General features: G+C 36.8%; 1 protein-coding gene across 1 annotated transcript in view; it reads left to right on the top strand.

Moving 5' to 3' along the window:
* Positions 1 to 1,045: 1,045 nt before the first annotated feature.
* The window catches only part of LOC134660638 (gustatory receptor for sugar taste 64f-like), a 30,136-nt gene continuing 16,091 nt past the window's right edge, over positions 1,046 to 15,090 (top strand). Inside the window, exons 1-6 of the mRNA XM_063516413.1 lie at positions 1,046 to 1,227; positions 1,307 to 1,451; positions 2,227 to 2,345; positions 3,294 to 3,473; positions 8,446 to 8,600; positions 8,680 to 8,802. Of these exons, the coding sequence (XP_063372483.1) occupies positions 1,176 to 1,227; positions 1,307 to 1,451; positions 2,227 to 2,345; positions 3,294 to 3,473; positions 8,446 to 8,600; positions 8,680 to 8,802 (774 nt within the window). The 5' untranslated portion in view covers positions 1,046 to 1,175. The remainder of the gene's footprint in view (positions 1,228 to 1,306; positions 1,452 to 2,226; positions 2,346 to 3,293; positions 3,474 to 8,445; positions 8,601 to 8,679; positions 8,803 to 15,090) is intronic.

Genomic DNA, 15,090 nt, shown 5'->3' with positions numbered 1-15,090 from the left:
GTGGGGGCACAGCAGAGCGAATGTATGAGCCTGGAGAACCTGTGTGGGTGCGTCAGTATCAAGGGGGGACGAAGTGGGTCCCAGGTGAGGTCACGCAAAAGCTAGGCTCTAGGGATTATCAGATTTTAGACGAGCAGGGTAGGTCAGCACATAGGCATAGTGATCAGCTTAAACGTAGAACTAGGAACTCGTTAGTTTGCCCTGACAGCCCACCGCGGCAGGGGAGTCGCCCGTCTTTGGAAGGAAAGGTTCAGCCTGGGAGGGACTCCATCAGTCCGGAGGTCGCTAGGTCTTTGATCGCCGACAGTACACCGGAGGCGGGCAGCTTGAGCCCTAATGTAGCGAGTGCAGAGCCACAAGGGCTCGGAGAGGAAGAGGCCGACCTTATTGCTGGAAATGTCATACCGGAGTCGAACCCGCCAACCGCCTTACCGCTCCGACCCCGTCCGGTACGTCAATGCCGTAGGGATAATCCGCCACATTATAAGGTGTAATTACGTAATTAATATAAATGTATTAGTCCGTAATAACATGTATTAGCCATAAGCATTATTAGTTGTTGTTTATAGAATAAGTGTTATTCAACACAAGAAAAATGTATAATTTATACCTATGCCGATCTCAGTGTATAGTTTGTATAATTGGCTATAACTTTACTCATTAGTCCTAAAATGTTAGTTCTAAGGTTCTTGATAAGGGTGGAGGTGTAGTGTAGGTACATCTATATTTTAGATAGCTATATAGCGGGTAGATATAAGCGCTTGTCATTAAATGTGTCATTCTGAATATACCGTTGCTCCGTGACTGCGTGGTTTCTTTTCAATACTCCTATATTACCTATTCCTATATTATATTATATTATTATATTATTATTATATATGCTGGTACCGTTCTTCGACCGGCCAACCCAATTGAAAGTATTGAAATACCGCGTAATTTTATTTACCAAAACGGGGCCCCAGAGCCGCATTCCTATATAAAATTACTTCATGAATTTTCATTATTATTTCAGCACTTACAAAATCTACAGAACTGTAAAAGGATCTCTAAAGTTCAGACACGAAACGAAAAGTGTAGTTTACCTAATGGCTTTGTGTCCATTAAAGCAATGATGGCACCGAAACAAATGATTATTGGGAATTTGTGTTTGTGTAAGCAAGTTGGCATCCGAAGAAATGGCTAAAGCCAGCGGCGCTAAGAAAAGTTTATCTTCGTGGATATCAAAAAGTATGTGTTGTTTGTATTATACAATATTTTTTACATAAATATTACATGGCGCAAGTTAAAGTATGTTTATTATTTTAAGAAAACAAAGTTCACGTGGCGAAAATACCCGTGACGAACAAAGCAGTAACCTTACAAGACTCGTTAAGACCAATCTTGATAATCGGGCAAGCGTTCGGCTTATTTCCTGTTATCGGACTGTACAGCAAGTGCGAAGCAAACTTGAGGTAAACTTTGCTCAGTAGACACACCTAAACTAGTAGTTTGTGTTAACAGTGACACCCGCTCAACCCATTTCAAACTCATAAATATTTGATTATTTTGATTATCGAATAATCTGAATATGCAAGTTTATTCTTAAAATGATGCTTCGCAAAATAATATAGCTACTTACCTTTTTTGAGGCGATCGAAATTAAAAGCGAGTAACCCAAAATAATCGCACACGAAATTATGTCACGATTATTTCAATCTATTATCTCCGCCAATTCAAATTTTATTTCAAGAAATAATTAATTGATTAACATTTTGATTTATTTTGGAGTCATGTCATGTCCACATTATTGCGAGCAATGACGCATATTTGTCCGATCTCTGGTAATTAGTTTATAGAGCTCTATTAGCTTATAATTTTTTTAACCATGGTATCTGAAACTACATAAACTAATTACAGGCATAGATATACCTTACCCTATTGTAAGTAACTACAAAGTTTCAGAGCAATCTAGGTAGTCGTTATAAAATGAGGGCGTAAATACGTATGTATGGAGAACCAAGCTTGCTGTGGACTCTTAACGTACTGGCACAAGTGACCGACAGGGAACCAGTACCTACCCGACACTTCTATTTTTTATCCAAGAACATAAGGGTAGGAAGCGGATTTCTGAATGTGGTGGCGACACTGTGTAGTAGTTGGTCACTGGTGCCACTACGTTACGATAATATTATCAAAGTGTCAACTCTTTAAAGTTAGGTGTGCTCTAATAAGATAATACCATTTTAGGTTTTACTGGATTTCCTGGAAATGCCTTTATTCATTAATACTATTGAGCGGGCAAATATGGATGTGCATAATGTGTTTTAATAAAATGTTTCGCTTGGAAACCACATTGCAGACTACATGTAGGTAATCAACATTTTGTTATTTTCTGGTACCTGTTTAGCCGACTTAGTGGTTATGGATTTGCAGACAACGTTTCACTGAACAACTATTTGCGGGCGACTTCCCTATTCGCGGTATCATTTGTTAGAACTACTGGAAGTAGCATTCATAATTGGCAGAAAAGAGATTTGATCAGTAATTAGTAGGTACGTAGCTAGCACAGATATTTGTCAAATTGGTGCATAAATAGCTTAACATGAAGTCTAGGTTGGGTTAAGTAAATACGTATGTACGTGGACAATAAATATGAAGATATTTTGAAAAATTCAACCTCTAAGGTTAATAGGGGCTGAAAATTTGTATTGGGATCGAACATTTTTTGAGTGAGGGACTTGAAGCTTTTAAGGCATGTTAATAGAATGCGAATGCGTTTTTGAAAATGCATCCCCTGAGAGTAGGGTTGCCAGATCGAAAGCCGCTATTATCGGGAAAAAATATCAATTTTTCGGGATTTTGGGCCTTAAGTCGGGGAAAAAAAAAACCTATGAAATTAAATTAATTGTATTAAAAACAACGATATTTTACATTATTAGCACTACGTCAGCTGCTCTGCCCACTCTCGCCACGCGCGCCCCGCGCGCTCGCTGACGGGCTCGACGCGGGTCGCTTGCTCGCTCGACAACAGTTCGGAACTTGAAATTATTGTTTTATAACGTGAAGCTGTTTTTCGGGACAATTTTCACTTCGTCGGGAATCGGGAACACATGCTAAAAATCGGGAGAATCCCGCCGAATCTCGACCATCTGGCAACCCTACCTGAGAGGGTTAAAAAGTTTGTATCGCTTGATTAGCGAATGTCTCAATAAAATGCAACACTTCGCCTTGTGTATGTAAACTATGTAAGCGGCAATAGCCCTAAAGACCCTTATTAAACGGAGTGACACAAATGTCTGAATATATCTTTTTAGCGCCAGCTATCTTCTATGGAACTACGTGTATATCTATAGCTTTGTTTCTACAAGTATCTTTAAAATGGCCTAAATTAGTCAAGCACGCAATTGAAACAGAAGATCTAGATCCCAACTTTGATACAAGTTTGACATTTAAATGTTACATGACTTGCGCCGTTGTTCTTCTGCTAGCCATATGTAAGTAATCTATATATATAAATGCAAGTGTCCTGACTGACTGACTGACTGACTGACTGACTGATTCATCAACGCAGAGCCGAAACTACAAAAGCTAGAAAGTTGAAATTTGCACACTAGGTTGCATTTGTAAAGTGTACAAGAGATAAGAAGCGATTTTGAAAAATTCAACCCCAAGGGGGTTAAAAAGGGGATGAAAGGTTGTATGGGGTTCAAGTTTTAGTTTAAGCTAGGAATTTGAAACTTTGTGAAAATGTATTATATTAAAAAACAAGAAAACTAATTTCAGCGTTTTCGAAAATTCATCCCCCAAGGTGGTGAAAAAGGGGTTGAAAGTTTATATGGAGATCGAATATTTTTGTGAGTGTGGGACATGAAACTTTGTATATGGGTATGTTATTATAAGACAGTAAAAGTAATTTCAGCGTTTTTGAAAATTCATCCCCTAACAGGGTTAAAAAGGGGTTGAAAGTTTGAATCCATTACAAATGCTTTGAAACTTCTTAGAAAGGCATAATAGCCGATTACAAAAAACAGTAATTGCGACGTTTTAGGAAATTCAACCCCTAAGGGGGTAAAAAAGGGAATGAAATTTTGTCTTGGGGTGCAAATTTTATTTTAAGCTAGGACCTTGAAACTTTGCAAAAAGGTATTAAATTAAAATACAAGAAAAGTAATTTTTGGGTTTTTGAAAATTCATCCCCTAAGGTGGTGAAAAAGGGGTTTAAAATTTGTATGGATATCAAACATTTTTTCGAGCGCGGGACTTGATTCTTTGTATTTGGGGATATTACTAGAAGACGGGAAAAGTAATTTCAGCGTTTTGTAAAATTCATCCCCTAACAGGGTTAAAAAGGGGTTGAGGTTTCGTATAGGGTTAAAATTTTATTTTAAGCTAGGAACTTGAAACATGGTAACAAAATATATTATTAAAATACAAGAAAACTAATTTCAGCGTTTTTGAAAATTCATCCCCTAAGGTGGTGAAAAAGAGGTTGAAAGTTTATATGGATATCAAACATTTTTTCGAGCACGGGACTTGAATCTTTGTATTTGGGGATATTATTAGAAGACAGGACAAATAATTTCAGCGTTTTGTAAAATTCATCCCCTAACAGGGTTAAAAAGGGGTGGAAAGAACGTATAGGGTTAAAATTTTATTTTAAGCTAGGAACTTGAAACTTTGCAAAAATATATTAAATTAAAATACAAGAAAACTAATTTCAGCGTTTTTGAAAATTCATCTCCTAAGGTGGTGAAAAGGGGTTGAAAGTTTGTATGGATATCAAAAATTTTTTCGAGCACGGGACTTGAATCTTTGTATTTGGGGATATTATTAGAATACAAGAAAAGTAATTTCAGCGTTTTTAAAAATTCATCTCCTAAAATGGTTAAAAAGGGGTTGAAAGTTTGTATAGGGTTCAAATTTTATTTACCTAAAGCTAGGAACTTCAAACTTCGTAAACAGGTAGTTAGGTAGTAGGTTTTATTAAATAGAGGACATGAAAATCTTCTAAGGGGGTTGAGAGGGATTATATCGAGAACAGTTTTATTCAGTTAGGGGCTTGAAACTTCGTAGGTTGTGAAAGAGTCTCATGCGTTGTATAATATTAATAATTAACAAATGATTAACCGTCCTACTGCGAACTTTTGCTGCATAATGTTCTAAGCTAATGTAGAATATCTAACGGCTAACGGCTACAAATATAATGACCACCAAAAAATACTTTGGTACCCTAAATAAAAAAATCATGCTTACCAAAAAAAATTACTGAACACCAAAAAAATAAGGCCTAAAATTACAAAAGTACCACCGTTTTAATTACGACTGCACTTCAAATTGTATTCAAATACCAAATATATTGAACGATTACCTAAAATCATTAATGATCACCAAATCTTGAAGACCAAATTAATGCGATATTTTCACCTAATTAAACCACTATGATTAGGTACCAAAAAATGTATACATATTACCAAATAAAGTAAAATGATGCCAAAATTACTAGCCCCTGTCTGTCTGTCTGGCTGTCTTGGTCTTACAGAAAAGAAATGCTACTAGAAAAGTGGGTTAGGTTAGGTTTGAACTGCGACCCTTACAGAAAAGAAATGCTACTAGAAAAGTGGGTTAGGTTAGGTTTGAACTGCGACCCTTACAGAAAAGAAATGCTACTAGAAAAGTGGGTTAGGTTAGGTTTGAACTGCGACCCTTACAGAAAAGAAATGATACTAGAAAAGTGGGTTAGGTTAGGTTTGAACTGCGACCCATACAGAAACGAAATGCTACTAGAAAAGTTGGTTAGGTTAGGTTTGAACTGCGACCCTAGCAGAAAAGAAATGCTACTAGAAAAGTGGGTTAGGTTAGGTTGTTAGAACTACGACTGTTACAGAAATAAAATGCTGCTAGAAAAAGGTGACGAAGTGGATTAATTAATTTAATAGGATAACGATAATATATATTAAATATTTGCACATTTTTAATTAAAATGTGGTTACAATTTTGGTGGTCATTTACTATTTTTGGGTTTAAAATGATTATTTCGGAGTCATTTGCTTTAATAGGATACCAAGATTTAAAAATTTGGTTAAAATTTTACATTAAAATGGGGTTCTAATTTTGGTGGTCATTTAATATTTTTGGGTTTACAATGATTATTTTGGTGTCATTTTCTTTAATAAGATAGCAAGATGTAAAAATTTGGTTATCATTTCACATTAAAATGGGATTTGTAATTTGGTAATCATTTACTATTTTTGGGTTAATAATGATTAGTTTGGTGTCATTTCCTTTAATAGGATAGTAAAATGTAATAAAATTGGTAATCATTTCACATTAAAATGGAGTTATAATTTTGGTGATCATTTATTATTTTAGGGTGGTAAAATAAATTTTTTTGGTATTAAATTTTACTAAATCTGGTGATCAGTTAAATAGCAGCCATATAAATATAACCACCAATATACAAATCCACGCGTACGAAGTCGCGGGCAACAGCTATCTATCTATCTATATATATAAATGCACGTGTCCTGACTGATTGACTGACTGACTGACTCATCAACGCAGAGCCGAAACTACAAATGCTAGAAAGTTGAAATTTGGACACGAGGTTGCATTTATAAAATGTATAAGAGCTAAGAAGCGATTTTGAGAAATTCTACCCCTAAGGGGGTTAAAAAGGGGATGAAAGTTTGTATGGGGTTCAAGTTTTATTTTGAACTAGGAATTAGAAATTTTATCACAAGATATAATATTAAAAAACAAGAAAAATAATTTCAGCGTTTTTGAAAATTCATCCCCTAAGGTGGTGAAAAAGGGGTTGAAAGTTTGTATGGAGAAGAAAAATTTTTTTGATTGCGGGACTTGAAACTTTGTGTATGGAGATATTATTACAATACAAGAAAAGTAATTTCAGCGTTTTTGAAAATTCATCCCCTAAAAGGGATAAAAAGGGGTTGAAAGTTTGAATCCATTACAAATGCTTTGAAACTTCTTAGAAAGGCATAATAGCCGATTACAAAAAAAAGCTATGGGACGTTTTTTGGAAATTCAACCCCTAAGGGGGTTAAAAAGGGGATGAAAGTTTGTCTTGGGGTTCAAATTTTATTGTAAGCTAGGAACTTGAAACTTCGTAAAAAGGTATTATAATAAAAGAGAAGAAAACTAATTTCAGCGTTTTGGAAAATTCATCCCTCAAGGTGGTGAAAAAGGGGTTGAAAGTTTGTATGCACATCAAATATTTTCTAGAATCTTTGTACAAGGGCATACTATAAGAATACAAGAAAAGTAATTTCAGCGTTTTTAAAAATTCATCCCTTGAAAGGGTTAAATAGGGGTTGAAAGTTTGTATGGAGATCAAACATTTTTTTTGAGTGCGGGACTTGAATCTTTGTATAAAGGCATATTATTAGAATACAAGAAAAATAATTTCAGCGTTTTTGAAAATTCATCCCCCAAGGTGGTGAAAAAGGGGTTGAAAGTTTGTATGCACATCAAATATTTTATTGAGTGCGGGATTTGAATCTTCGTATAAGGGCATATTATAAGAATACAAGAAAAGTGATTTTAGCGTTTTTAAAAATTCATCCCTTAAAAGGGTTAAATAGGGGTTGAAGGTTTGTATGGAGATCAAACATTTTTGTGTGCGGGACTTGAATCTTTGTATAAAGACATATTATTAGAATACAAGAAAAGTAATTTCGGCATTTTTGAAAATTCTTCCCTCAAGTTGGTAAAAAAGGGGTTGAAAATTTGTATGGAGGTCAAACATTTTTTTGAGTGCGGGGCTTGAATCGTTGTATAAAGGCATATTATTATAATACATAATAAGTAATTTCAGCTTTTTTAAAAATTCATCCCCTAAAAGGTTTAAGAAGGGGTTGAAAGTTGGTAGAGAGTTCAAATTTTATTTAAAGCTAGGAACTTCCAACTTCGTAAATAGGTAGTTAGGTAGTAGGTTTTACTAAATAGTGGACTTGAAAATATGCTGGGGGTTGAGAGGGATTATATCGAGAACAATTTTATTCAGTTAGGGGCTTGAAACTTCGTAGCCAGGTTGTGTATAATAATTAACAAATGATTAACTGCAGTCCCTACTGCTATCGTTTTCTGCATAATGTTCTAAGCTAATATAGAATATATAACCACCAATATACAAATCCACGCGTACGAAGTCGCGGGCAACAGCTAGTTAAATAAATATAATGGTAAATTTGTCCGATTCTGTATTAACAATTTGATAAGGTTTTCATTTTGTTTTGACATGACCTTGAGTCATGTCATCGGGCATCTCACGCGCCCAAATAATCCGATCAGCTTTAGCCGATAACGCTGATTAGTGCTTGTGAAATGTAATTAGAAGTCGTCTTAAAGACGACTCCAGGTCGTATCACAATAAAATGGATATTAATTTGTGGAAACGGAATCGGCCTGCTTTCTATTATAATATAATCAACAAATATATCGTTTTAGTAGAACATATTCTTTCTCTGCTGTATGCATTGAGTGAAGCCATAGCGTGTTATTCACATACACATACTAGTACGTACGAAGGATTTGTGAGAGTATCTTATCCTTGGGTGTACAGCTTTATGCCATATTCCATTCCACTGGGCATGATAACGCAGGTAAGTTATCAAAATGGTAGACGGACGCAAATTATTTCCAGATTTCATGGTTACCTGCAAATTCATGATATTTTTTCAGTTCCTGCATTTTCAAGCAACGTTTATTTGGAACTTCTCTGATCTATTTGTAATATGTACGAGTTATTACCTTACTTCACGCCTGGATAACGTCAATCGAAAGTTACTAATAGCACAAGGCAAGGTAAATGTAATGAATACCTACTTAATGATATAATAATGATTTCTATTTCCTGTGAATTTACAAGTGATAAGCACTCGAACAAATATCAAACTTTGCTCTCTTGTTGGACAAATAACTATTTTTTGTCTTTGAATGTTTAAAAGTCGCTTTAAAGGTCCATTTACATGGTGCGAGTATCTCGCCTCGACTGTACGATTATCGTAGCACGAGAAAAAATATAGTATCATGTAAACTAAGTGTATGTACGAAATCGTACGAGACGGAGCGATAATCGCCTCGCCTTTGCTGATTGGATGTCTCCGTGTAAACAAAATTTGAATGCGATAATCGTATTTCGAGTTAATGTGCTATTCAGTCGCCATCATGAGTGCATTGCGAGAGGCTGTTATGATTGTGTCGGCACTTCTAGAACAAGAACTATCATTTATAAAATAAAAACCACGTGTTTGGGTCAAGAAATGGATTCCAAGGAGACCTGCTTTAGGGGCATCAAATGCGTTTATTTTATTTTATTTAATAGGTCTGCCATAGGTACATTCGATAGTGTCTTAAGTTTATTGCACAGATAATTATAGGCACACACCACATGTGTAAACTTAAAGTAAGAAACTAAATAAAATAGGAAACGTATTTCGTTATAATTCTACGGTTCCACCGAGGTGGATGGTGAGAATTTGCTGTGGTTGGCCACAAGCGGCTGAATGCCCGGCTGGGTGGAGCTGATTTATAAGTCAAGTAAAGTGTTTTGAAAATTAGGTTTTAGTCCAAGAATTCAGCTACCCTCCACCAGAAAGTCACCACGCAAGTTCCTTGCCAACTTATGTGTTGAGTGATAGGTATATATATGATCTTACATGTTATTTTATTATACTAATATTATATATAGTGTGTCAAAGGTCTGTTTGATTTCAAACATAGACAGAGACAATCATACTATCTTTGTCTAACACTAGTACGAGCACCCAAAAGAAAAGGATGAGTATAGTTTTTTTGTTCCTATTTACTGACAAGATTTGGTTGACCCAGTATAGTACAGGAATGAAGAGGAAGAATGCAGAAGAAAAAAAAAAACAAAATAATGAGCGATTTTAATGAGCGATTCCAGGATATTCTTGAGATGAACATACCAGATTGGCTTCTGGATCCCTTTACGCAGTTTAATACAGCAGCGTCACCTAATGTAGAAGAGGAACTCATTGAACTCACAACAAATGAAGAACTGAAAGTAAAGTTTAAAATCGGATACCAGGAGTTCTGGCTCCAGTAATCAATACCTCAACTGTACCCTGGATTATGGGAAATAGTACAGAAATTTCTAATTGCATTTCCATCTTCGTATTTGGCGGAGAAGAAAAGAAAGAAAAGAAATAGACTGCAGATTACTGAGCGTGGCGGCCTCAGGCTAACTAAAATTGAGACAGATATTAACAAACTGACGTAATCCCATCAGGCTCATCCATCACACTGAAATTTAGACTTTTTAATAAAACTAAGTTCATTATAATATTTCTTGTAAAGGCAATAACCAATACCTATTGTAATAATAAAACGTATTTAAGAATGTATACTTAGTTTTTTTTTAAGCGAATATAAAAACATCCTCAATATTTTGAATAGAACTACATAGCTATTTCATTCTACTTTAAGTGTATGTATAGATTTAAGGCTTTTTTTATGTGACGAATATATGAATTTTTAAATGTAGTGACGAAATACGTACTTTAATTCAAATTATTTCGTCATGGTGGGCGCTGAAATTTTTTTTGATACCAAGTGGGCGGTGGCCCAATAAAGTTTATGCTAAGTAATTAAACGAAAAATGTTCAAATGTATTACAAAATCAAAATTAACAAAGTAAATTAATGCATACAGTCGTCGTTTGTACTTTCTTCTGTATGCCACCATTGCCTCTCGTTCCTCGTTCCAAGTGAAAACGGATATTCTGGCATTGGAGATGAATTACACTCATCTTTCAAATTTCTTAACTTATACTTTGAGAGTATTGACTGAATTTCATCTTTGCATTTATAGCATTTCTTTCGTTCGGCTTCCGTAAACTAGATGCTACATATTGCCCAAATGTATCCAAATCATCCTCCCGTTGACTGCATCTTTTGTCAATAGCATCTAATTTACTAAGAGCTAAATCAATATCCAACGGCTTGGTTTTCGTTTTTATAGCGTGTTTTGGCTTCGGTGGTAATTCCACTAGTTCGATATCTACGTCAACAGTGTGCAATGGCGTTTCCTCTGTATCATCCAATTCACGATTTTCATGGGTATCCGAATTATTAACCTGAAAAAAAATTAACAATTGATTATTTTTAGGTACCAAGGACAAAAGTAGAATGGTTAACTATACAGAGAGGATTGGAAATGGAATTTGAATTTATTTGGCTTGATTTCTTACGGTTACTATTTTCCTTGCCTTGGTGTGGTGAAAAATGATGTGTTTCACTCGGTGGCAAAATTTATTTAGCCCTCGTGCCTTGAAACCCTCGCATTGCTCAAGATTCCACTTCTCGCAATTTTGCAATTTTTCGCTTGCTCGGGAATACCAGTAGCACCGGTGTAGTAGTTGCAGTACCGGTCCCGGTACCAAGAATTTTATTTCCCGGTTCTGAACATGGCCGGAACCGGGATTCCCGGTTCTTCCCGGTTCTCAAGGCATCTTATGATTCTTTTTAAGAAATTGCTTGTGTGAGCGTACAATATTTATGAATTACTTATTTTCATATAAACAATTTCATAAGGATTAATAAACGACTTATTTTATATAAAAAAGCATTTTTAGCGTTCCCACCTATTTTACGAAATTAACCGGCACACTTTGCCTCCGCCTGGGCTTGAAGGTGTACGAGCAACACGGCCGTAGTCGATGCACTCAGCACTATGACGGCACGGGATACAGGAGTTAAAAAATCAACCCGAGAACGGAATATTTTCATATAAAACCAAACCTTGAAGAAGAATATTCGAATATAATAAATAAATAATATCCTACTTGTGATTTAAAAGTTGTTTAAAGATTATAGCTTAAGTCACCCGGGTCAAAATGTATAGATATATGGCACAAACATACATAGATTGCTAATATCATTAGTCCTTTATGTAACCGGCATAAAAGTACTGAACGATGTTTCAGATAAAAACAAAATTGAAATAGAAAACTTGGTGAATTTTTACAAATTACCAGTTTACTAGGTTAGTTTGTCGGGTTATTTTTGGGCCCCCCGTTTCATAGCACCATTGTTAAAATGTTAGTTAATGTCCGGAGCTAAAGTACTAAGACAATTACTATTGAAATGGGAATAAATTCGCATACTGATGGGAACCGGGAAGTGCCGGTACCGGGTCTTCAGTACCGGTTCTTTCGACACTATAAAATTCCCGGGAATTTGAGAACCGGGAATTCCCGGGAGCATGCCCTACTCGGGAATCAATATTAGCAGTTAGCACGAGAGGTTAAACAACAACTTGTGAAACAAATAATTATTTATTTTTATTCTCAATTCCAAATGATTTAATTATTTTTATGTATATAGTTTTTATGTAAGGTCACTGCGGGCAAGACCGGCATACTTTATTTTTTTTTAACTTTGGAGTGATCTAGTTGCGTTAATTATTCACCTAGGTTACCGTTTGTAATCGCATACGATGAAGAATTTAATAATTAATAATTTAGCCATAGTGACAGATCATTTTAATCATAAATTAAGCAAAAACATTAGTATTTTTAAAAAGACGGCGAGTAGACGGACTTCCCTTGTAGTTTAAGGGAAGTCCGTCTAGTAATGATATCAGCCAATCTATGGGTGCGTATATGTTCGTAGTCGAATTCCTAAAAAGAATGAATCAAGACAATGAAAAGTGTACTTTCAACTTGTTAATATGTTGTTCAGATTCGAAATAAACGCCATTTTTCTAATATAAAGGCAAGTCCGGCATAAACTACGAAAATGGGGTGGTAAACCTTTTACGGCTAATAATTACACGTAATTATTTTTTGGATTTCCGAAATAAAAGACCAATAGAAATTTTAAAATGTACTTTATTAGTTTCTTTTAATTTACTGAGATGAAAATTTAGAAAACTAACATCATGCGCAATGTCAGGCGGATTTGTCGATACCTTATCAAATCGTTATAATATTAAAGTCGCAAAAACAGTTGGTAATCTCTGATTTAACGAAAGTCCGGCATATGACGGACTTGCCTTGTACAGAATAGACGGACTTTCAAACTTAGTAAAATTTTAATGTGATAAATGGTGGAACGTATAATTACAAAACTAAGCCAATTTCTGATATTTTAAACACAGAATAAAGATAACTGGTTCTTATGCTACTTATGTAGGTACTTTCTGATGCACAATCTTTTCAAAAACTATTTTTAACAATTTTTTTTCGAACGGCTGTCGAACTATGACTTCGAGTTCAAAACACGAAATGACTTATTTAGGCGGATTGCTCTGAAATTGGTTGTCACAGCGCTATCTGTTTTAGAGTGAGGGAACTAACGCGCAAAACTGATTAATCGACTAGACTCCAAAGCGGCATACGCCTCTTAATTCAAAAGTTATAACGTGTAGATGGACTTGCCTTGTAGACGGTCTTGCCCGCAGTGACCTTAGATAGATATATTGTTTCGACATTAAGGATTGCAATCAGTCCAAATTTAAACTATTTTGCCTGGCGATAATCTCCGTACGATCGAATGACATTGAGTTTTTATTTCTCGCCTGAATGTAAACATTTTTGTACGAGATACGCCTGACGATTATTGCATACGATAATGTCATACGATTTCTCGCTCCAAAACGTGCAAGAAACTCGCACCATGTAAATGGGCCTTTAATGTACGTAGTTAGTCCAAAATATTGAGTACGAATGTCGATTAGGAAATGCTCTTAAAACGCTTATTGGTGCATGGAGAATGCAACCAGTCACGTGATTAGGCATTTCGCTCGCACTTGATGGTGCACGTGAGATGCCTAGTGACAATCGAGGTCGTATGAAAACAAGGTGACAATCATAATAAATCACAGTACTGAACGTAAGTTTGAGCGTAGATCAGTGGCGTCAGGCGTCCTTACCTGTTCGTTATGGCGGCCTCGGTATCCGTCGAGTCCAGGATATCGGCTTGATGGCGTTTTTGGCCTCGATACACGGTTCAGCTGATCTAGTTGGTCGCATACTTGCAATAGAGAGCACAAACATCTGCATACCTTTCGCATCCGATGCCTTAGCAAAATGGGCCACATTATGTCCATCCAACGAACATCCGGATAGCCCGGCCGTTCAGAGGGGCTGGGATGACATCCTCTGTAGGCTACGCCACGCAAATTTACACGATGGTGCCTCGGGAACTGATCTGGCGCGTCTCAAGGCCGCCTCCAAGCCTGAGTCGGGTGCGTGGCTGCACGCCTTGCCATCCCCTCAATTAGGCACACTGCTGGACAATGATTCCCTTAGGATCGCAGTGGCCTTAAGGTTGGGGTGCAAGGTGTGCAACCCGCACCGCTGCGTCTGCGGAGTGATGATGGAAGAGAATGGCAACCATGGGCTCAGCTGCCAGAGATGCGCCGGTCGTTTCCCCAGGCACCATTCTTTAAATAAAATCGTGCGTCGAGCCATGCTGTCAGTGGGTGTTCCGTGCCTCCTTGAACCACCAGGGCTGTCTCGAACAGACGGCAAACGACCCGACGGGCTGACGTTGGTTCCCTGGCAGAGAGGGCGGTGTCTTATATGGGACGCAACTTGTGTGAGTACATTTGCTGCGTCCCATTTAAGACACACCGCTGACTTAGCAGGCAGGCTCAGCGGCAGAGACTGCCGCCAAAAACAAGCACCAAAAATACTTTGCCTTAGGAGCCAACTACGACTTCGTGCCCGTTGCCGTCGAGACAGCCGGGCCCTGGGGACGGGAGGCGCGTGAGCTCTTTAGAGAGCTTGGCAAGCGGCTAAGGGAAAAGGGGAATGACCCCCGTTCTGTCATGGCTTGTCCAACAGGTCTCCATCGCCATACAGCGGGGCAACGCTGCAAGTGTGATGGGGACCTTTGGACCCGGCATGGCTCAGAACGGGTTTTAGTTGTTAAGTTTTATATGTACCTTTTTCTACTCCAGCACTTAAATGTGTCAATTAAATGACTGACAGTGATATCTAAAGCAATGTCATTTGAATGATTTGTCTATAGGCTCATAAGATGACTGCTAGCAGTCATCTTATGAGTATAATACAACTGCTTTATTTTTTTTAAAGATACAAGTTCCGATCATCTTGATTAA

The sequence above is a fragment of the Cydia amplana genome, chromosome Z (genome assembly GCF_948474715.1).
Source record: "Cydia amplana chromosome Z, ilCydAmpl1.1, whole genome shotgun sequence".
NCBI classification, from domain to species: domain Eukaryota; kingdom Metazoa; phylum Arthropoda; class Insecta; order Lepidoptera; family Tortricidae; genus Cydia; species Cydia amplana.
This window is presented reverse-complemented; position numbering and strand designations above follow the sequence as displayed.